The sequence below is a fragment of the Ceratina calcarata genome, unplaced genomic scaffold (genome assembly GCF_001652005.2).
Source record: "Ceratina calcarata isolate Rehan_Ccalc_2016 unplaced genomic scaffold, ASM165200v1 scaffold178.2, whole genome shotgun sequence".
In the NCBI taxonomy this organism is placed as follows: domain Eukaryota; kingdom Metazoa; phylum Arthropoda; class Insecta; order Hymenoptera; family Apidae; genus Ceratina; species Ceratina calcarata.
In genome coordinates, this window is record NW_017139212.1 from 189,051 (window position 1) to 212,852 (window position 23,802).

General features: G+C 37.4%; 3 protein-coding genes and 1 non-coding gene across 8 annotated transcripts in view; 1 reads left to right on the top strand and 3 right to left on the bottom strand.

The window, feature by feature from the left end:
• The window catches only part of LOC108632901 (ribosomal protein S6 kinase alpha-5), a 39,845-nt gene extending 26,495 nt beyond the window's left edge, over positions 1-13,350 (top strand). For all 4 annotated transcript variants that reach the window (XM_018037769.2, XM_026810767.1, XM_018037768.2 and 1 more), the window contains 5 exons: positions 5,298-5,372; positions 6,404-6,622; positions 7,256-7,371; positions 8,278-8,478; positions 8,922-13,350. In XM_018037769.2, the coding sequence (XP_017893258.1) occupies positions 5,298-5,372; positions 6,404-6,622; positions 7,256-7,371; positions 8,278-8,478; positions 8,922-10,907 (2,597 nt within the window). In that variant the 3' untranslated portion in view covers positions 10,908-13,350. The remainder of the gene's footprint in view (positions 1-5,297; positions 5,373-6,403; positions 6,623-7,255; positions 7,372-8,277; positions 8,479-8,921) is intronic.
• Positions 13,351-14,870: 1,520 nt separating this feature from the next.
• TRNAR-ACG (transfer RNA arginine (anticodon ACG)) lies at positions 14,871-14,943 on the bottom strand. Its single transcript has one exon. It is a non-coding gene; the product is annotated as a tRNA-Arg (tRNA).
• A 146-nt stretch (positions 14,944-15,089) lies between these two features.
• Positions 15,090-15,927, bottom strand: LOC108632832 (UPF0488 protein CG14286). Its single transcript, XM_018037660.2, has 2 exons — positions 15,670-15,927; positions 15,090-15,581 (listed from the first exon to the last, which is right to left on the bottom strand). The coding sequence occupies exons 1-2, from the start codon at positions 15,688-15,690 to the stop codon at positions 15,102-15,104; spliced, it is 501 nt and encodes a 166-aa protein (XP_017893149.1). The 5' UTR covers positions 15,691-15,927; the 3' UTR covers positions 15,090-15,101.
• Positions 15,928-16,252: 325 nt separating this feature from the next.
• The window catches only part of LOC108632925 (pyrokinin-1 receptor), a 19,961-nt gene continuing 12,411 nt past the window's right edge, over positions 16,253-23,802 (bottom strand). For both annotated transcript variants that reach the window (XM_026810776.1, XM_026810777.1), the window contains exons 3-4: positions 18,753-18,979; positions 16,253-18,035 (exon numbers count right to left, since the gene is read on the bottom strand). In XM_026810776.1, coding sequence (XP_026666577.1) covers positions 17,475-18,035; positions 18,753-18,979 — 788 coding nt within the window. In that variant the 3' untranslated portion in view covers positions 16,253-17,474. The remainder of the gene's footprint in view (positions 18,036-18,752; positions 18,980-23,802) is intronic.

Here is a 23,802-nt window from a genome sequence, read left to right on the forward strand (position 1 = left end):
GTCAAATTTAATGTATATGTACTTATACATAAATTTAATATAATAATATTCAATCGTTAATAGGAATTCCTTTCAATTAAGCTAATTAAATAACATTAATTCTTAATTAGTGAAACCCAAATATGAAACCAAAAAGTGTTTCATTGAATTAAAAAATTTAATTATGCACCTGCAATTCTGATTTAATACGATAATGACTTTATCTGCAAAATTTCAAACGCGTGTCACTGTTTTAACTTACAGCCAGAACGATAATGATCTGTAAATGATTTCGGCTTTCACTGAAACTTTCAATCAGGACTATTGTGAAAGCAACTCACAGCGTATCGTTTTACAATTTTTATTTAATGAACAAGCATGTCAATGCGAACGGTAACGTGGGTGTAATAGAGCGTTGCTTAATGTTTTTCAATGTTTGAACCACTTCGAGTGTCTAATTGGCTAACTATCGTACTTGAGACAACGATACACGTGGAATTTGTATTATGAGAATAGCGTTTAGACTTTTGAATATTCATTGACAGCTGTTACCGGGTAAATCAATTGCCATGGACATGGCTCGTCGATTCGCATAGACGTTATCAATGCGTATGTTCCTCTAATGAGCCTGTAAAACCACGGGAAACGTGTGATGTTTCCTGTTTGCTCGTTGCCACAGGTCCAAGGAAAAACATCGTTTTTGTTATCGTTCAATCGCCGTTGTTGTAAATAGGTATTTTGTTTCATATTCACCATTGGGTATTTCAATGTATCTCTATTCGTATGTAAAGTCTCGTATCAGAGTCTACGCGTATTGATTGAGCCGTGCTCCTCGTTAATAACCCTTTCAATTCCAAGGGCGCCATGTCGGCGCCGTAAACACTTGTTCCTACTCAACTCCGTTATTTGAGTATCCTTCCACATAATTATACGTGGTGATGCCCGTCCGAATCGGAACGAAGTTCCTCAATACTGTGGAAATTTGAATCACTTCGAACCTGGGAATTCATGAATGACTTCAATGTTTTAATAAACGTCAGTCTTGATCATCTTAAGGTTTCTTGATTACTTTGAATGATTGGTGGAATAAGTGAGATAAAAGATACAGGTTGAAAATGATTAATTACTGTGATTTTTCTTTTTGATTTCCGATTTTTAATTGTTTTAGTTTATACCTACATTGACTGGTTTTTATGAAACTTTATACATGCACATAATTTACTTAGATCTACAATTTATGATGATGAATCAATGCTGTTGCTTGCAAATTTATTAGATAATGTTCTAGATTTTCTTTATTGAAATGAAGAATTTAACACGCGCGTCCCTTACTCCTTTCTTCGTGATTCTAATAGGAATTTTTTCACACATTATCTAAGAATCAAAGTCTTGAAATTATAAAATAAAATTTGGTTGATTCATCCGATATTAAAATAATTATTCCGGTTGGAAATGTGTTCGAATGTTAATGAGGATCTCTGCATGTTGAAATGCTATTCAAACAAAACTTCATTGTTCATTCATTATCATTACAATTTTAAGTCTTTATTCTAAAGAGAAATATTCCCTTTCTCTTCAAAAGCGTCGGGAGTCAGAAATAAATAAGATACCTGGAAATGAAAATTGAGGGACCTTGGAAAATCGCGGATTTGGAGAGCCGAGCGTCGCACCGATACGAATATGATGCTTTCACTTGTGCAGTTCTCGCCGTCCACGTAACGTTTCCGTCGGCTTCTTTTCTCCTCGTTCACTCGGTTACGTGAACATGGAGAAATTTCGTATTTCGCACAATTCGTACAGACCGTGTCTAAGAGTCACGGCTGTTTTTCCATTGAATTCGCGTGAAACGATCCCAACGCAAGAACTCAAGGCGTGAGTACGGATTTCGTTAATTGTGCAACCTGTGGATTTGTCGTATCGATTCACCTTGTGAATTCGAGCCATAGTGGAAAACCCGAGCCTCTTTGCGCAACTCGTTTTGCCGGACGATTAACACGTTCGCGATTGGCGACTTTAAAACGGTGCGGATTGAAAATCTGAAAATAAATGTTGGTAGGAACGAAAGGAATTAGCGTTCGGCGAATCGATTTCTCGCGCCTCGCACGTGTCAAGTATGCGCGACCTATTACGAAGCTTTTTCTACAACTTTTCAACAGTTTGATTAGAGGTTTGTTAGAAAGATAATATTAGGTTCGAGCACGAATAATTGGTATCTTTCATTCATCCATCATACCTTCTAGAACGATGAAATCTAATAAGAATTTCCGTTGATTTAAATATCATTTATACATTTGCATGTACATTTTCCTGTTGGCATCTGATATGCACTTTTAATTAGATATCGGATTTGTGCAATAATAATTATTGACATGCTATACGTATGCGAGAACTGTAGTAATATCGATTCAGTAATATCGCAACAGGTGATTCTCAAAGCTGTTTAAACAACGGAATCTCCGTATTTCATCCAAATAACAGTAAGACAGCTTTCTATTTTCTTCTGTAATTTACAAAATTTGTCTTCGGACGATTTGCAAAAATCGACTTGAATTTTCGTCTTAGCGATAATGAAGCGATCGGGTTTCCTCGTGAAATGAACACGCGGGGGTCCCTCCCGAGCGTCCCCGGCCCTGACTGCCAGCCGAGGGAATCCATGTCAAGGTAGTAAAAGCGACCACGAGCAAGCTCGAGACCGCCAACATGCACACCTCTGCCCACTCTCTCCCTCTCTCTCTGTCTCGCTTTATATAGATCACAGTCTCCTCGCGTGGATTCGAATGTCTTGGCGACCCACTTGCCCCTCGCCGACGCTTTTCGCGCTTTCCGCGGAACGAACGTCTTCGCCAGAAGCGCATCAAGATGATTGTTGGATGAAACCGAGACCAGCTGCTCGGCTGATTCATAAATGTATAAGTTCCAGTGACAATTCTCATTTCTCACTAGAGATTATTGTTACAAATGAGAGAACGAGAAATTGCATTCCGTCTTGAAATAATAATAGGGGACAATTATTTCTTTTTGTTGTCTCATTATACTTTACAAGAAGAGATTTTTATATACCGTGTCCTCATTAATATCCGGGCATGACATTTTTAATATTGGAACAATTATATTTTTTTTAAATGTCAGAAGACAGATCCCCGGATAATGTACAGAAAAATTGTTGGCTAATAATAATTTTTTTCTATAGAGTACCTAGGAAAATAAGTCTTGAAACAGCTAAGAAAATGTTGATGTATTCAATATTAAAAAAGTTATTCTGTTTTGAAGTATGTCACAATATTAATGAGGGTTACTGGACTACTAATTGAAGAAAGGGAATACAATTTTTATAAAATACTCGATGGTTTTTGAAGAACATAAATATAATGTAAATTTAAAATACATGGGATAAACATACAAATAAATAGGCAGTGAATGAAATTGAATAAAATTTATGTAAAATACTTGAAACTCCCTGGAGAACATTTTACAAATTCAGAATTTAAATCAGACGGGACAGACATACAAATTAACAGACAATAAATGGCACAGTATTATGAGAGGAACAAAACAAAATTTATATGAAATACTTGAAAGTTTTTGAAGGACGCTTTACGAACTGAAAATTTCAATCAGAGACGAACCACCGCTCACTGCGAGGCCGGAGTTCGCGTGTGATCGTCCTTTCTGCGGACCGTTTTAAAGGAACACAGCTGCATCCCAGTGGCGAGTATTTACGTACGGTCGCGTACTCGGGCGAACACCTGCTGATATTAGCTGCGACGCAGCGCAGGTGCATCTACCTTTGCGCACGACACCTTGAACGAGCGTAGTGCCGCGCGATATTTCACGATCTGTCCACCGGCAGACGTACTGACAAATCTCCACCTCTGTTTTCTCTTTGCTCGCCCGCCGCTTTCCTGTTCGAGACGATTTTATTTAAGATTAGTCGTGGCTCGCGTTTACACGCTGTTCCAAATCGTTCTCAGAGCTACCGATCGAGATAGCAAGAGTAACGTAGATTTGGGACAATTAGGATGAAGATCTTTACATGCTATTTTCTTTTTAGCAGATTTGATTGTAGTCATTAGGATTTTTATTTAATCATTTTTTTAGATTACCCAATTTTAAGAGGCGTTTGTGAAATTTGATCTAGTGTTGAAAAACCGAGTTTAAAAATAGAATTGTCGATTAGAATTAGATATCGCATGGAACTCAATTTGCGAGTCGCCCAGATTTTTTCGAAATAAAATGTATTTTGACGAAGAGATTAGGAAATGGGAGCTTTGGCCTCAGATAATTTCACGAGACTCGAAGAAGAGGGGAAGAACAGATAATTCGGAAGTGAAAAGTAATAGATTTCGTAACAGCGTTCAAATCGATTTACACGATTGAAAGAGTGAATGAATTAGAGCAGAAAGTTAATGAAAGAAGTGAATGAAACTCATGTTTTTCGTAGTCTTTACATCGAAAATGGTAATTTCGTTTAAAAGACGTAAACACTTTTTTATTCTATACTTTGATATGTAATACTAATAATATTCTATTAACATTGAGATAATCATTATTATGTAATTTTCTAAGCTTTAATTTTAGAATATTTCTAAATTTTAGAAAATTACATAATGGCTTGATAAGCGTGCGAGTGGAAGTAGAAACGAAATTCTTATCAGCTCTTAATGGTTACATTTCAATATTCTATCTGAACGCACGCGAGTATTGTCGTTAATCGTGGCGTTCTTGAATGCAGTTGCACAAAAATCTACTAATTGGACAGGATAGTCACCCAGTTATTCGAAAGTAAGAACGTCGATTGAAAGTTCGGACGATCGAAAGTCTGACTGACAGCCATTCGAATAGAAAGTCAAGTTGGTAGTATTTCGATAACCGAGCGGCGATGAAAGTAGTTACCCGTATTCCGTACGCAATAGAAAACGCTCAGAAAAATGCTATTGCCATAATAAACACGTTTTCTTATAATACCAATCCTTCCTAATGCATATTCACAAACTCTATAAAAAGATCGTGTCTTTCAATGGCAAATTAAATGTCCCCGTTTCTAAATTTCTACTCATTAGCTTATGATTACATATAGAACGATAGAAAAAGATGCCAGTGAGTAGAAATCGTTACGTGAACAGAAACTGGGCCATTACTTAATAAAATAATATGAACAGCCCCCAAACTTCCGTCGATTGTTCTCATTGTCAAGCATCATCACGCAATCTTCGCTATCATGTCCATAATAATAGAAAGAAATTCATAGTCGTAATATGCTTAAACGAGACACCTATCATTAAAGCGTCGACGAATAAAGACCGTATTTCTGGTTACAGTAAACCTGGCGGACAGCGGAGGCCAGAGGGTAGACATGACGCACTTCGATCTGCTGAAGGTCCTTGGAACTGGAGGTACGTGAACGAAATTCTTTATGATAGCGCGATTAAGTCTGTGCCGGTACAGCTTTTCGCATTCGAGATTGCCTTGGTATTCAGCAACCGGTTGATTTTTAATTACTAGACTGCGGAATTTTATGCAAAATAAATTATTTATAGTGTCCGTTTAAAAAATCTGTTTTACATAGACATTTTTCTTTTCATTTCAACATTACAGTATGGATTTTCCGTCTGCAATTCTGTATATCGTTATGCATTCCAGGCAGTGTTTATGTTTCTTTGCTCATTCAATTTCCTCATAAATGTATAAAATCTGTGGTTTATTAATTACCAATCTCTTGCAAGGAATTTTTCTTCAATGAAAGTGGATATGTTAGACTCTTTTAATAAAGTAGAAGTGCAACCATACTCGTTAATGGACAAATAATATAATTTGTAATATCTGACATACAGTCCTATTAATATTCCTATCCATTTCAAAACTGAATAACTATTTTAGTATTGCATCAAAGAACTTAACATTCTTTTACTATACGGAGTGAGTCAGAAATACGTTTACAACAATTTGTTATTTAATGAGTTTATCAGAACATCATTGATGGAGACGATTAAATTAATTCTAACATAATAAAAAAATATGTTTGTCAGAGTTTATTCGAAGTAATTAAAAAATTTAAAGATGATACTTCTTATCCTGTATGACTTACCCGGTACAATGTGTAATGAAGAATTGCTATTCGTTGAAAGACTTTTAACTTTTTTATTAAGATGTCCAATAAAGATTTAAAACATTCCTTATGTAGATTTAAGTAAGTTATAGGTATGTACAAAGTTCCATCAAGATTGGTTGATATTACTTTGAGCCACAATCGTTTTAACGTCTTAAAGAAAATTAAGTTATTTGATCCAATATTAAAAAAGTTAATCATTTTTAAATGGTTATGAATATTAATGGGAGTGACTGTAACGTTTTTATCATTGAAGAATTCGATCAGGCATTGAATGTTTGGGGATCAGACCATAATGGGAATATGTCTTTTGTGCAGCTTACGGAAAGGTGTTCCTGGTGCGAAAGAGAACCGGCGCTGATATCGGCCAACTCTACGCCATGAAAGTCCTGAAGAAAGCCTCGATCATCCAAAGGAAGAAAACAACGGAACATACCAAGACGGAGAGACAAGTTCTGGAGGCTGTTCGAGACAGTCCTTTTCTAATTACGCTGCATTACGCTTTTCAGACAGATGCAAAGCTCCATTTGATTTTAGGTAAAACCATTTTCTTATTTCAATAAGACTCATTTCAATCTAGCATACACGAATCATTTATCTTCAAATCATTTTTTCCATTCGTGTACAAAATTTATACCTTGAACTTCGCGAAAAAATATTTATTCAAAAAAGTGGTGTTAAAATGTTAATATTTGTTAGATTTATAAGAAATAAATGCAAAGCTTTTAACATTCGACAGACAAAAAAGCCACAAGTTTGTTTTACATACAAAAAACTCAATTTCAGATTCAGCTGTGTATCAAAATAAGAAATGATTTCTAAAATACGGTAGAGTCGCGAGAGCATCGTTAAGACGTTCGTGCAATATTGTGCAATCGTCTTGCCTCGTGGAAACGTATAATCATTTCTTCATCTCGTTTCCCTCTAATTACTTCTCTGCACAAAGTATTACAATATACGCATTATCCTCTTCGCAACACGCGAACGAGTGTTCTTTTAGAATGTCAATTTAATCTCTGCTTATCAATCCAGAGTGCAATTACTTTTTCTCTTTATCAATTTCGTTGGTGATTCGCGAGAATGGAGATTATAAGATGTTTAGACGCACGCTTCGGATTATATCGTCTGGTTCCAAGTTAAACAACCAACAATTTTGCGTTGTTTTTGCAGATTATGTCAGCGGCGGCGAGTTGTTTACCCATCTGTATCAACGAGAACACTTTAACGAGGACGAAGTGCGAATTTATATCGGCGAAATTATTTTAGCGCTAGAGCAACTACACAAAGTGAGTACCTTATAAATATTATGTTCTAATGTTTGCTTGACAAGTGATTTTTATGCAAAATAAAACTTGTAGGGTGTCGATGTAAGGAACTATATTTAGTAAAAATGTCGTTTAATCCTCAAGTATCATGCTATCGATTTTATTGTTCATACTTTATGCACTTTTGTGCACTATTATTTTTTGTCTTTTTACATATTCAATCTTGCTATAGATACATCAAATCCGCAGCCTAATTACAAGTTTGAGATATCTATGTGATTAAAATTAGAGGTCTGAAAATTTTGGGAATCCCGAAAATGTCGGATTTCTTAATTATCTCGAGAGTCGCGAAAATGTTCTGGATTATCGAAAACATTCGGCAGGTAATAATTATGATATTTTATTTTATATTTTCGTTTAAAAGGCTAATTATAACTTATTTCGTATCTTATTTTCCAACGCCTATAATTCTATACTAACAAATTACATAAGTAAAAATGAGTATAAATGAATAAATTTGATGTAAATTTTGAGAACGCTTGAACTATCGAAAATCTGACACCAATTGATTGATTTTGTTCAGTCTCACAACGATAATCAAATCCTTGCAATTTTTAACAATTTCGAACAGTTTCTGGATTCCTGAAATTTTCGAGAACCCGTCCCGTTCCGATCGTCGGGCTCCGGATATTTCCGGGTAACTCGCACGCCTCTAATTAAAATTTACTGACGAGCACTGGAGCCTAGTTTAATCTTCATTCCAAACTCCTAGATAACAAAACTTGAACAAGGAATAGTAGTATCAGTCTCATGATTCAACACTTAATCAGTGAACATTACTGGGTAGACGATAAAATATTAAAATATTCTCTTGTTATCTGACAGAATGATCGACTGAAACGCACAATGTTGCCTTTTCTGTTGCAGCTGGGTATAATTTACAGGGACATTAAACTAGAGAACATACTGTTGGACAGAGAGGGACATATCGTGTTAACAGATTTCGGACTGAGCAAAGAGTTCCTGCCGCACGAAAGGGACAGCAACGCCCGTGCTTACTCCTTTTGCGGAACTATCGAGTACATGGCACCGGAAGTGGTACGAGGGGGCTCCGCGGGACACGATATTGTGAGTCAGGATGAATTTACGTCACGATTTGTTCCCTTCGTTCCTGGAACTTCGTTATCGCGCTCGTGTTCCCCATTTGTCGGATACATTTTTATCGATTCCGTTCACCCTTCTTTTCCGTGGGCTCGCTTTCGGAAAGATAGCTTAGCTTAAGATCTCAATAAAAATAAAACTTTCCTTCAATTATTTACGAGTAATTCTCAGACTTCTATTAATTAGCGTTTTCGTATTTTCCTCTTGTCAAAAGAGTATAAGATGACATTTGATACAAACAAAGAGGATTTATTTTTTATACATAAATTACTAGTTTATTAGATTTTACTTCGAAATTTTAATAGGGAACGACATGAATCTTACTTTTTTCCTGATGAAAAACGGTGATATTTGCTACATTGGAAAAGTGTCTAGAATATACACTAACGTCCGGATGATGATGTTTCCAGGCGGTGGACTGGTGGAGCGTGGGCGTGCTCACGTACGAACTCTTAACCGGCGCTTCTCCTTTTACGGTCGATGGCGAGAGAAACACGCAGCAAGACATATCTCGCCGGATCCTGAAGACCGACCCACCGGTCCCGAGTCACCTGAGCCCGACCGTTCGCGATTTCATCCTTCGGCTTCTGGTGAAAGACCCTCGGCAAAGGCTTGGCGGTGGTCCGACCGACGCGAAGGAACTGAAGGAGCATCCATTCTTCCAGACAGCTCCACCTCCATTCACGTGGGACCTACTGGAAAAACGCGAGATCACTCCGCCTTTCGTTCCTCGTATCACCCACGAATTGGACACCAGTAACTTCTCCGACGAGTTTACCCAAATGTCTATTGCGGCCGACAGTCCCGCGGTGGTTCCACCTAATTATGACAAGATCTTCAGAGGCTATTCTTACGTGGCACCGTCTATATTATTCGGGAATAACGTAGTCAGTAAGGATATCGTCAAGGAAGCTACAAAGGCCAGCACGGAGGGCCAGAGACCATCAGCGGCGGACGTGTTAGCCGCCAGATTCGAAGAGTCGACGTTCTTCCAGACTTACGAGCTAGATTCGCGAGAGGAAGCTTTGGGCGACGGTAGCTTCTCAGTATGTCGCAAGTGCAGGCATAAGAAGACGTTGCAGGAGTATGCTGTGAAGATCGTCAGTCGAAGGGTCGACTGCGGGAGGGAAGTGGGCTTGTTGAGGGCCTGCCAAGGACACCAGAACATCGTCAAACTGGTAGAAGTGCACCATGACAGGGCGCACACATATATAGTGATGGAATTATTGTCCGGCGGAGAACTCCTGAGGCGGCCGAGGCCGTTCACCGAGCAACAAGCCAGCAGAATAATGCGACAACTCGCTTCCGCTGTTCGATTTATGCACTCAAGAGGCGTAGTCCATCGGGATTTGAAGCCGGAGAACATAGTGTTCGCTCACGAAGGCGAGGATGCGCCTGCGATCATCGTGGACTTCGGTTTCGCCAGAATAAAACGTGGCTGCGAGCCTCTCCACACTCCGTGTTTCACGTTGCAATACGCGGCGCCGGAGGTAGTCGCTTGCCAAGGCTACGATCAAAGCTGTGATCTCTGGAGCCTGGGCGCGATCTTGTATTCCATGTTGTCCAGGAAACAGCCGTTTATAACAGGCTCTCCGGACTTGGCCACAAGAATCAGGGCCGGTGAAATCGATTTCGACAGCGAATCTTGGAGTCACGTGTCTAGTCTCGCCAAACAAGTAGCCAAAGGGCTGCTGACCGTGGATCCTAACAAAAGACTGACAGCCACCGGTTTGGCAAAACATCCGTGGCTGCACGAATCGAACTCGATCGATGACGGAACCTCGCCCGAGGTAATCGCGATAGATAATTGCAGTGCCTCGGTGGAGAAGTCGGAAGGCTTCCGGTTGCGCGAAGTCGACGGTGCTCGTCTCGCGCAGCGTCGGAAGCTTCATAAGCGGTCCACTTCCAGTTCTGTGTCGTCTTCCGCTTCCACTACATCTTCCAGCCCTTCCGTGCAACTCCTCCGGCCACCGAGCACTACTACCAACCCGGCTACTTCCGCTTCACCCGCGCAGCCGAGCGTCTTCGATTTCGGCGAAGACAAAGTCAATGAGTACCTCAGTTCCTTGTCCTCCTCTTCGGATTCGAATTCGCCGAGGATCATGTTACAGGAAGAATCCGCGAACAAGGATAGGCACAAGCGGGAGGAGGACGAGGAAGCTAAGAAGAGGCACGAGAGGCACGAGAGGCACGTGGAAACCGACGAGATTTACAAAAGTAGAGTCGGTCCGGTGACCAGATCCAGAAAGAGGAAACTGGAGGAAGAAACTGTGAACGGGGACGAGTCACCGGTGACGCACTCCTGCGAGACGAGCCACGTTGACTGCCAGGAGATTCACCGTAAACAGAAGGCAGGCAAACGGCCCAAGAGGCTCGCCAGCATCGTCGTCGATTAGACGAAACCGTCGCCTCGCGTCTCCTATGTACGATGTGTGCATTTCAGGTGATGTTCTTAAATGTCGGCTGCCTTCGAAGCTCGAATCGTTTCGGGCGACACATTGCGTCATTCCTATTTCCGGGACATCGCTCGGGGCCCACAAAATCTAATTAATGGTATCTAAAACCAATGTTATGAAATGTTACAGGAGTTCGTTAAAGATTCGAACATATTTTCTTTTTATTACGTGAGTTCTATTCATTAATAGGCCACGTTGTCAAACCAATGTTTCTAAACGCTTATTAATGAATAGAACTCGCGTAAGAAAAAAAAAATATGGTCGAAACTTTAACGAACTCCTGTAACATTGCATAACATTGATTTTAGATACCGTTAATTAGATTTCTTGGTTGCCCGTAAGTTAATTAGTTTGTATGCGATATTTAATATTCTTTTCCAATTCGTTAATTTTTTTTTCCGTTTAGTTTTATAACGTGGAAATTATGTTGGAAGTGATGAACATTGAAGTGATGTTGGCTTAGTTGACTCTCCGATGAATCTGTACAGGATTTAAAATGGCGTCCCTAAACAATACGGTTCCTTATCGCAATCTTAAATTATATTGTCGTAGGTACCTTTAATTTTATGCCATGTTTAGGATTACGTATCACCGAAGGGAGCTCTGGGAAATGGTACTTGAAGTAGAAAATAACGGATACGTGTTCCTCCTTTATCTTAATACACAATTCTGAACAAGCGTTCATCATTCCCATCGTTCACCGCAGTTTGCCTGATCGCGAGACCTTCAAATAAGATTTCATTTATTTCATAGTAAATAATTTTCTGTTCCATCGATATAAGCTATTTTTTTAAATACTGTACTATGCTATACCTGGTCAGCTCCTTTATGTGGATACTAAGTGATGTACATATTAATAAATCCCAGAATTAACTCGTGGAACGTTCTCGATGTTGGAGAACGTCGAGTCGTCGATTTGTACAGAATAAGAAATCGAAACGCGACGAGAGGTCAACGAAACGATACACGGGAGTCGGTTCCGTTGACTGGGTCCTCTTTCCTCGCGTTGTCTGTGATCAACCGTGTAAAATGAAATACGAGAGAAGTCGTCTAATTAGTTGATCGTTTCGTTGAGTCTTGAACTTCTTCAACACCCTCTGCTGTATGATTTATCTTTGAATGAAGGAGAATAAGGTAAACCTAGAGAAGAATGACGCCTTCGTAAACAAACGGCGGGCTGAGAATCGTAGCAAGCGAGAACTTCGAAACATACGTTCCCTCTAGTATTCTTTAATTATTTCGTGCTACTATGATTTTCAACCCGTAAGAACTCGATTCGTGGAAATCACGCATAGAAAATGTGCCTCAGAAAGAACGACGATTTGTAAAGGAGTGCATGTTACGTATGTGTGTGTGTGTGAGAGAGTGTGAGAATAAGTATCTTCTCTTAGTCGTAAAAACAATTTCCGTATTGCACGCGTTTCGTTTTTGCGACTAAGGGAGAAGATGTTTATTATTTAAAGTAACCGGAAGAAGAGAATGGAAAGGGGCGCGTGTACTCGTGCATTAAAACAGAGAAGAGTAAACGTATTGCAACATACGCGGTTATATAAATATAATATACGTGCATATTACAAAGAAAAGTATACACGGACTGTAATCGAAGTACGCTTCTGTTCAGACGAGCATATACGTTAATATCGGATAACATGCTATTCTTATACATTGATTTTTAGTCCTGAATCTTTATAAGGAAAATAAATATTATATATTGTAAGAAGAAAAAAATTATATATATACACTTATACACACGGTGGACACAGAAATCATATACGCGTGTACATTCTATTTAGGGTGTTAGAAGGTAGGGTCGATCGAGGGCATCGAGTATTATAAATCATAATATATCGTACGTGTTTATCATGCGATTACACGCATTCATGTTATACTTTCGGCCGTTTCTTACCAGGAATGGGACGAAACGATTTATTAACGAACGATTCATCGAAACGTTGTTGACGAAAGCGTGATACGGGGAATGTTGCTGTTTGTTAAAGAGACCTAGGAAGTGATTTGAAAATGTTGAAAGACAGCATTGAGATTTATTTTCTTAAAAATTTTACTGCGGTTTTACGCTATTTAACTCTTCGCTTATTTAAAAACGAATCCAAATTCTTAGGCAAACTTAAAGTCAACGAATGATTGATACGGCTTTAAGGAATATCGATTTATTGCTTCGTTTAATTTATTACAGCAAGGAGTTGAACGGTAGGAAATTATGTTTTCAGAATTAGTTTTTAGTGTATCTGTTAAACGATTGGTGACTCACGGATATGTTTTAATATCAGTTTGAGTTACTTTAGTTTGCGAGTTCTTCCAAGTTGATCTTTTGTATCTTCCATATTGAAACTGATTAATAAAAATCTTCCATTCGTTATTTTAATTTAGAAGAGTTCTCGATTAGTTTCGCGAACGAATCTGTGAGTCACAAGTAGCATTTAAGATGATGGAAAAAATAAGTAAGGCGGCGACATTTGTAACAAAAGGAAGAAGAAAAATGGGGAAGATATGGTGAAGACTGAAATGTTTGTACCGACTCAGGGAACAGAGAGAAGCGACCGAGGACAAAATCTCTTTTAGAAAAAAAGAAATCGATTAGGACAAATGCGTTTCATCGAGGTGTGAAACGCGTGCTTCTACCAAAGACGACCGAAGCAACATCGCTCTGCAAAGACCAAATAAACAACACACACACATAAAACAATGATAGGAAAAAATAAACGAAGCGTATAATTTACCGATTCATGTGTAATTTCGTGGGGGCGTAACAGTTTAATAAAGAACAAGACGAAGATCATGGGAGGAGTAATACATTTAAACGAAAGAGAGAAGAACAGATATATATATAAAAATTATATATATTTAATATAAGACTATACTAGAAGAACATATTTCTTTAATAAGAGGATATTTCTATTTAGGGAATCATACGAGTCACTATTGAGTCTTCGATAAGTTGGAAATTTGTGAATTACTTTTAATAATGTACATTATCTAGGACGTCGTAAGAGTCTAGTGCATTTTTTTTCTTGTGATTCTTCGAATTCGTCATATCAATTGATCGAATTAATAAATTAATTATATTTATGTTAGTTCTTCCTAATATAAGACTATACTAGAAGAACATATTTCTTTAATAAGAGGATATTTCTATTTAGGGAATCATACGAGTCACTATTGAGTCTTCGATAAGTTGGAAATTTGTGAATTACTTTTAATAATGTACATTATCTAGGACGTCGTAAGAGTCTAGTGCATTTTTTTTCTTGTGATTCTTCGAATTCGTCATATCAATTGATCGAATTAATAAATTAATTATATTTATGTTAGTTCTATTGAAGGTGCACACACTTGGTGAAGTGCGCGTCTCTATTTTTTGTTCCTTATATCATGAAAAATCGGACAGCGTGTGTTCGTAATGATTTCGATTGGTACTTTATAATAAAGGAAAGAAAAATTGCGCGACAGACTTTTTCAGGCATCCTACGTGCATATATTATATATACATAGTTATAAATGAATTCAAGCTTGTACCATACGATAAAAGAGTGCTGTTTTGTTGCTATAAGTACGTAAGAGAGATGAGATACCTTTGTTACTACTGGTTGTTAAATATATCATAACATAATATTTATTTACATAATGGACTTTTTACTCGCTGCGTGTACCCTCTTCCTCGAACTCTTAAGATTTTCTAGGTGCTTTTACTATTAATTTATACGTAACTATAAGCCAGAAAGTAGAAACTGTTACTTGAACAAAAATTCGATCATTTATTATATTATTTTGTAGTCTCTTTATTTTATGTTTCTATCTTCGAAGCACGTGATGGATTTATGTTTATAACTTATAATTGTACATTATATGATCAATTGATAAAAAATATGAAAAAATTAAATTCAACGATCCTGCCAGGATTCGAACCTGGAATCTTCTGATCCGTAGTCAGACGCGTTATCCGTTGCGCCACAGGACCCTAGGACATGGCAAATATTACGTGCTATATGCCAAATTTGATTAACAATATGAATCGAAAAAATGCTTTCTTTACTTGAATCATAATTTAAAAAATACATATAAAAAACAGAGGATAGGTTGAATGAAAAAGGAATCACATTTTTTTTATATAGAAGTTTATTCCGTAACTTGAAAGTTGAATTTGAACGCAGTTTCAATATTTTCATCATTAGAGTTGACGGATTCTTTTACGGACATCGAAGCAGCCCTTTTTAAAAATGTGCCTTTTTTATTTTTACTAGATGGAGATATAAATTTGATAGACGACGCGGTTCTCCCATGTTTCTGTTCATCTTGAGCCATCTTTTCCCTATAATCTCCTAACGTATTCCGCATTATCTGTCTTTTCTTGATCAGAGGCACCGTATTGCTTTTCAGTGTTATTATACTTTTGTTTAGATCCTGCATCTGTCTCTCGGAATGCCGCCTATTGGCTAAACACAGCTCCAAATGCTGAATACACCAACATAACTCTAATTCAAATTGATCTTCGGCCTCCTGGCTCAAACCACTTGCGGTTTCCACATTACTGTTTCCGGAATTCGTTAATTTCGGAGGTTCTGCATTATTTCTCTTCGTTCCTAATTTCTTCCCGCTCTGAAATTGTTATTTATTACGAATTTAATATTATTATAGGTTAGAACATGTGGTTATTGATCGAATTCGTAATGGAACACGTGAATACCGGTTTAGATTTCGGAGGCATGTTTTAATACAAAGTAACAAAACGCTTCAACTGTTCTTTTTTTTAAAATTGTTATTATTTGTGGTTGTATTCAATTGTTGCTTTCAATTATCGTTACACACTATTGCTCTCTCTCGACTCGTTTCACACGTCAAAATAAAAACAATTTTAACCTACGTCTGGATAAATAGTTACCGATGCAATTTTATTTTGAAATTGAATGTAAAGGGAATGTGAAAATACAAGAACGGTGTAAATTATAAAAATAATAAACGTTATTCNACAGATTCGACGGGCGAATTTCGTTAATGTACGCCTTCAGATTCTGGAATTATTGCAACTGGAGTTAGTTGCAGCAATTGATATGCGAACATAGTGCTGTAGTCAAAGGGTTAAATTAAATCAATTAAGTAATTTAAAATTATGTTTCTTACTAACTCACCTTGTATATTGTGTAACAATTTCCATTTATCGAGATATGTTTTTTATTTGGCTTGATTTTTAGAATTCTAATAGTATTTTCATCTGCCAAACCATACACATATAAGAGTAGGAAGAAAATTGTAGGTAGGACAAGTCACAATTGTTTGTAATTATCAAAAATATTATTACTGTAAATACATTGACTTACAAACGACACAAACGGGACACAGGAGTGACAGGGCCGAGCGCTCATCTATTTTCAAATCAATAACGTACGACGATTACACAATAAATAAATACATATCACATCCCGAAGGAACAGACGCGTTTTCGTTAAACGATCCGCGTTATTCTAACGTAGCGACGATGACTATTTCCAATTGTCATTCATCTTATTTACAATTTTTTTCTACGTCAGTCACATACAAGCACGTACAATGTTCTTTACGGATACGCATAATGATTTATTTTGCGCTACAGTTTAACAAATTTCATTTATTATCTACAGCGTGTTAACTTGAAAATTTTTTTCGCAATTTATTTATGCCCACGTTTATTTATACTTCCCATATCCACCAGACACTTTGTACAGAATATTATTCCTTTTTAATATATACACAACGAAACGTATTATAATAAGTACATTGTCTATACATTGCTTTCAATCTTAATAGAAATCACTAAACGCATATTAATGAACGATAAAACCAAATGCATTATATTACTTTCCAGGATAAGTCGCGCGCGCCAAAGATATGTATAAGAAATTGATAAGACAGTGGCTAATTTTCAAATGTGGAAGACTAGACACTTTTTAGTGTCAAAAGAATCATAAGTGATAATTTTTATCATCGTTAATTATATATTAATTCGATTCTTTATTCTTATAACGAAATCGACATCTGCCACTCATAATTGAGGACTTGAAATTGTTTGCTCAGGACTTGAATATCTAAACCTTCTTCAAGAGAATCATTTTGATGTATTGTTTCATATGTGGTCAAACATTTACAATCGGGGACAATATTAAGTATATCTGTGTACATAATAAAATAAATATTTTACACTGATACTATAAATATTCTATTTTGCATAAAATCTATAGTCTACTAAAGTCTACTTTATATTGTCCTGAACGTGGTACCATTTCAAGTCTTGAACTTACGATTTGCCGCGGTCCTAAGCAACACTCGAAAAGCATATCTAGGTATACCGATGGACACAGTACGAGAACGATTAGGTTTTCGATGAGAAGTCTAAGTAGTAAGAATCAGTCTTCACATTTCGAAACAGTTCATGTGTACGATGAAAAATTTGCAGGAAACTAGAGTCCTTGTAGGACCCCCATTAAAACGATGTCCCACACTCGAAAGCCCGGCATCTCAGACAGGCCACTGTTCGCTGTTCTCGTTCCACATAGTCATTGAGATTTCCTCCTTCCTAACTTCCGGCTTCTTAGCGGTACGATTTCCCGGCGCAGCGTACGTGCTCCTTCCTGCAAGCTTCAGCGATTTCAAACCGGGGAACCACTTAAGCAGCCGCCACCACTTCTTCCTGGAGTCGGAGTCGACGTTTGAAGTTTTAGCAGTTGCATATTTAGTTGGTCTACTCGAATTCTTCAAACATCCATTATCGTTGCCCCCGTTTTTCCTCTCATGATTCTCTGTGTTTCCATTATGGAGAGTATTTCGCGTTGTGTTCATCTCCTCGAGTTCATCCCCATCCATACATCGTTGTTCCAACGAAGTCACCTGTTTCGGGCTGTCCTCGCGAACCGAATTGCCGGAATAGTCGGTGCTTTCAGGAGCGATCCGGGTGCCCATGGTGCCGGCCGTTCTCGAGCAGCCGATCGCCCGCTGCTGCGATCGCGACAAGCTTGAATAAGATCGTTGCTCGTTGCGAATCACCAGCCCCGGTATCCTCCAGCTTCGTGACAATGTTTCCTATAAAAACGAAATAACGCCCACATTCGGGCTTGAGACGCCACGTTTCTGGAAGTGACGTAGGTTAAGGAGAAGTTACGGATGACCTCAGGGTTGTTCCGAAGCGTGGGTGGGTTCTCGATAGGGCGACCGGGTTCGATTAGACGAAACTTGCACAAGTGGGCTAGTTGTCAGGTGTAGGGGTAAGCGAGGTTGTGCTAATTGACTCGTGCGAGGCGATTGATTAAGGAAAGTGGCTGGCTTGTTGAAGTGTGGGGAATTATCGCGACGAGAAGTCTGAATGATGATTAGCTTCCAGTAGGGGTTACAGGCGATTGATACGTTCTTAATAATCTCCTGAGTGTAATATTAATATAAATACATGAAATAGGGAGTGTTTAAGGATTATACATATATGTTGAAATCGTGAGATGTGAATAATTGTCATTGAAAATGCGTAAAGTCCGCAGTCTAATAATAAAAAATATTTTTTTGAAAAAATAGAACTTCTTTCACGACTTCGAACGCATCTAATCCCTTGAAAAGAATTACAAAAATAAAGCACAATAGTTTTCTTATCAAATAACATAATTGATAAACTAAATATCAATTTGCCTCAAGATTAACCAGACACCAATTGAGCGTGTATTTAGTATTTAACTCAGCGCGTGCTCGCATAACTTCTAATTGCGTGACGCTGTTGTAGCCAAGGGAGGGTAAAATGTTATTGTTACTCACCATGAACGCGACGCGAAATTTGTTCGACATGATGTTGTATAGAATTGGGTTGATCGTTGTAGAGATATAATAGAGGATGCCGGATATGTAGGTCATCAGGAGATAAATGAACTCGATCCACTTGCTGTTCGACGTCAGGTGGTCCTCGGTATTAGTCCCGTAAATAGCGATCAGTCGTTGCACGTGAAACGGGGCCCAGCAGATAAAGAATGCTATCACCACTGCGACTGTAACAGCAGAGTATAAATTCACTTATCTTGCCAGGATATATTTCATTGCCATTTTTCACATGATATACTACTACAGAGATATTAATATATGTTCTAAAATTATGATTTACGATATTACTTTTTACAAAATAAAATGAACAATATTTATTACAAATAAAAGAGATATGAATCGTTTTACTACTATCTGAAAGTTTCATATAAGACTGGTTTTCTCGTTAAGGATCAGATATTTGAACAGTTTATACACCTTTCAAGGGAAAATCCAGGGTGATCTATGGTATAAGATTTCCAGTAAAAACCTGTCATTTAAAATGATTTTGATAAATGGCCTGTGAAAACGATTAACTGTCTACAATTGAATGTATAAAAATATATGCTAGGAGACAATTTGTGTCCAGGTTTGTGTCACAGTTAAATTTATTTTCCAAGGCGAGGTAGCAAAATATGGTGGTCGATCAATTGTTGACGGAACAGGAAGAGAGAAACGAAACCGGTAGCCTAGAGAATGATTGGTCAGGCTAAATTTAAAACCATAAATCTTCACCAGCCCAGGTATAACGGTGGAATAATCGGGAGGTCGAGCAAGTATTTTTTCCAAACATTGCGTCAAAGCTACGTCGACGGGACAATATTAATGACGGTCTCGTGCGGAGAATCGTCGACGAAAAATTCCAGGAAGGAATCGCGCCGCAATGACTCCGATTGATTTTATATTATCGTATTGCTCACGGATTCATTTAGTAGGGATTGATATTAGCTATCAATTTCGCCTGACTTCTCTTAGGAGACTATAAAAACTGTCGTATCGAATAGTAAAGTTGTAATACGTATCAGGCAAAATTCTATACATATAAAAACTACAAGCGTCGCGACTGTTTGATCAAACTGTTTGAAGAACCACTTCCTGCTTCAGCGTCAACGTAACACCGTCGACACTTTATTTCCCCGCTTATCTCAACTCTCCAGGGGATTGTTTTCATAAACGCGCGAACTTATTTCCCTATATTCATAAAAAAGTCGGAATATCAACAAGCGAAGAAGCCCCGGAATTATTTTCATTTTATTGAAACATTTTACGCTCACGGCGAATACTGAAGGGAAGATCCAATCGAATCATCCTTGAGAAAGCTCCCGGATTAGGCTCAGATCTCTCAATGAGATTCGTGGAATGAAAAATAGCCAGATTTGCAAGCTTGCTTTCCTTCGACATGTGAAGGGCTTTGAATCTTTCATGAAGTTAATTAATGTCTTCGTTGGAAAAAAAACGAGGAACGATAGTCTGTTGGAGCGTATTTACACATTAAAGATCCTTAAGTGGAGAAGTACTTTTATGCAAAATAAAACGTTTCCTGGATTAAGCTCAGATCCGAATGAGATTCATGGAATGAGAAACAATCAGATTCGCAAGTTTGCCGTTCTTCGAATCTTTTGTAAAGTTAATTAACCTCGTTGTTGGAAAAGAGGAAGAACATTAATTTCTGTTTTGCTGGTTGTAGTTGAAAGAAACGTTAATAATAAACTATTCAGTTTTAACACTATTATTAGTTTAATATTGTGTCCTCAATTAAACTTTTGACTTTTCCTATACTGGTTGTTAAATTAATTAATTAAATCGAGGAAAAACGATTAAACTAATGATAATAATTGTAAGCGGAATTGTCAAAAGACAACACTTGCTGGAAATGGTGTTAAATGTTCTAATTGGAGGATATAAATATCCTCTATTGGATCGTTATCAACATGTCATTCATAAAATAATTACGTTTGAAATTTAACATTTTATTTAATACTTTATAATCTAATCGCAAATGTGTTTGCTTGTCTTTGAGAAGTTAGGAAAGCAAAGAAAGAAAGAATGATCGAAGTGAGGTAACGCTGTTTTGGAGTAATAGAGTGTATTGTTCGTTGGTAGCTCGTGCGATTACGAGGCGGTATTGCGCGGGCCGCTTTTGAAAGAATATGCAAATATCGGAATTGATATGCGGCTTAGGTCAAGATCAACTGAGTTATAGCATTTCTCGGCGACGTGCCGCACACGCTCCGTCTGAATAATTCATTCAGGTGCCAGAATGTGCGTCGCGCTCGTTATAATCCGTTCAGATTTTACTTTCTTTCAACGAAACAGAGATCTTTGCGACTGTTTTGCCATTTCATCGTCCATCGAACTTAAATAATAAAGAATAATTAGAATTAACCGAATAATAAAGGATTTAAAATGTTACGTTTATTTATATGAAGCATCAATTTATTGTATATTCTCAGAAAGCGTTTTAGAAAATAATTCTCGCGGAAATTTCACGAATCGATCCTCCGGGAACTCGTCCTAGCAGGCAGGAAGTTGGAAGTTACGAACAGGATTTATGTATCTCGCCGCCCCAGGTGGAATTGGTTCCGAGGAACGGTGAATTTTTTACCATACCATGCCATGAGACAGAATTTACACGAGTCACGTCACACGTTTCGCTTGGCAAAGGGATATTTCCGTTCCGTAGCTTTTCGTGCCACGATGAGTTGACTTTCGAACCTTTTCGATTTCGAGTAACCGAAGCGCAACACCTCTGGGACTAAATGGAATTGAGATCTCTGGCGAATGCATGGAACATGATACTCTTTGGGCAGCTTCTGAAACTGTTAACGAGCTTTACGCTTTGTTACTGTTTACTGAAGTATCGAATTCACTTGTCTCAGAGTCCTTGTTAGTTACTTTCCAAATTTCTGTTGTTAATTATTATAGGTAATGCGTTGACTAAATTTGATTATATGAAATTTGATATAATTGATTAAATATAAACGATACTTTGTTAAAGAAAGATTTTGTTAAATCCACTGCCTTATGCATTTTACTGCTCACTCATCATTAGACTGTGGGTTTTATAAGTATGGATTTATAAGAAAACTGAATGTGCGAAGAATATAAACACTGCATATAATGTACAAAAGTATAGGAAATATTAAGAGTAGAGTGCATATTGCAATATAAAAGCTTGTTATTTTTAGAACAGGCACTGTAAATATTTTGCATACAAATCTGGTCTACTCATCATTAGATGATTTCATGTTTTTATAGAAGAATTGCGCAGAAAATATAAAGCATAATATTAAAAAATCAGATGTGCAGAGAAGCACGAAGCATAATATTAAAAAATGTGAAGAACACGAGAAGTATAATTATACGTCACTATTTTTGAAGGGTAAAAGAAATTTTAATTTAGATTTCATTTTTTAAATTGACAACACAAGTGCTTTATTTCCCATAAAAATCCGCAGATTGTTCATTATAAACTAATTAATTATAAATAATATAAAAGTGTGTTAGATTTTTATACATGTTTCTGCTGTAAGACGAAGTGGCTTAACGAGGGACTATTTCCATCAATAGTTGCTTTTTGTCGTTATTAATTTAACGGTGTAAGTATAAGTGCACGAGACGAATGATTCACTCGTATATATTATGAAAATGTGGAAGTGAAAAAACGAAACACGCGGATCGCGAATGTTAATTGTACTAAGAATACAAAGTAATTAACGTCTAGGCTTGATTAAGTCGTCCCGATGATCGGCATCTTAATACAGGAAAATTCTTCGAAATTCCTCGTTGAATAAAAAGCAAGAAAGAAAGAAGCGAAACAAGCGCAAGGCAATTGATCACTTTAAAGGCCCTGCTTCATCATTTCTTCCCCAACAACGAAGTGGAAGAGACAATGAGCTGAAAAACATTATTAATTGCTGATAAATCCGTGCCATTTACGTTCCTTAAAATATTAATAGTATTGAACTTTCTATTTATTATTATATAGTATTTTATATATACTCGGTTTTGTATATTTGGTCTAATTTTAGTCCTAATTTTGTCGGTCATTGATTCAATTATTCAAAGACAAGAAAATCCTTCGGTGTCTATAAGTTGTCACGTGAATCCTACCGGTTTAGCAAGTTTTTTTCGCGAAAAATCGACAGAGTCACGATTACTGCAATAAATTCCCTTTGATCGTAAATCGAGATCGCAGAGAGACGTAGCCGTTAAGTTCGCAATTATTAAAATGTACAGCACGGGACATGAAAGAGATTCAAACAGATAGTAATTAATTCCTTCAGGTTTAATCGATGCTTCAGAAATCATTACAGAACAGATCGTGCATAAAGTAATAATAATTTCATGTTTGACTTACGTTTTTCCTACTTTATTGCTCTCCCTCAGTATTTTTTTAGAATTCAGTTATTTATTTAGAATTTAATTGTTTTATTCTTAGCCAGAGAAAAATGTTAAGCAGAGAACGTTTCATTTCTTTCCTAAAACATTCTTATGAAGAATTGTACGAACGACAGTTCTGGTTAACATGTTATAAGAAAAAATATCCTTATACCCAGGGACAATTTATTCTCCTCAAAGCTATCATTATTTTACCTTACACGATTTTATCACGATTACTCTCACGCTGAACGCAAAAACATAGTATGTATGTGTATACTTTCCACTATGTAACGTGCGATAGAATAACGTTTATCGATTCTTCGTGGGCTGCGTATCATCAACGCGTCCGTGATAAACTGGCGCCATTAATGAATTCACGGATTAAACGCTCCGACAGATGCTCGTTCGGGTTCAATCGTGATATTATTGCCGCAGGGTCTGTCCTGAGTAATAATGCGCGGTTGCGCAATCGATCATCAACGTTCCAATTGCTAATAATTTTGGACCCCCAACGTCCAACGAGAACCAATTGCTTCTTGGGAAGTCCGGGCAAACGCTCATTCACGTTCATTCATCCACAGATACTGCTATGTTTACGATACGACGGTCGACCTCTTTTTAAAAATCA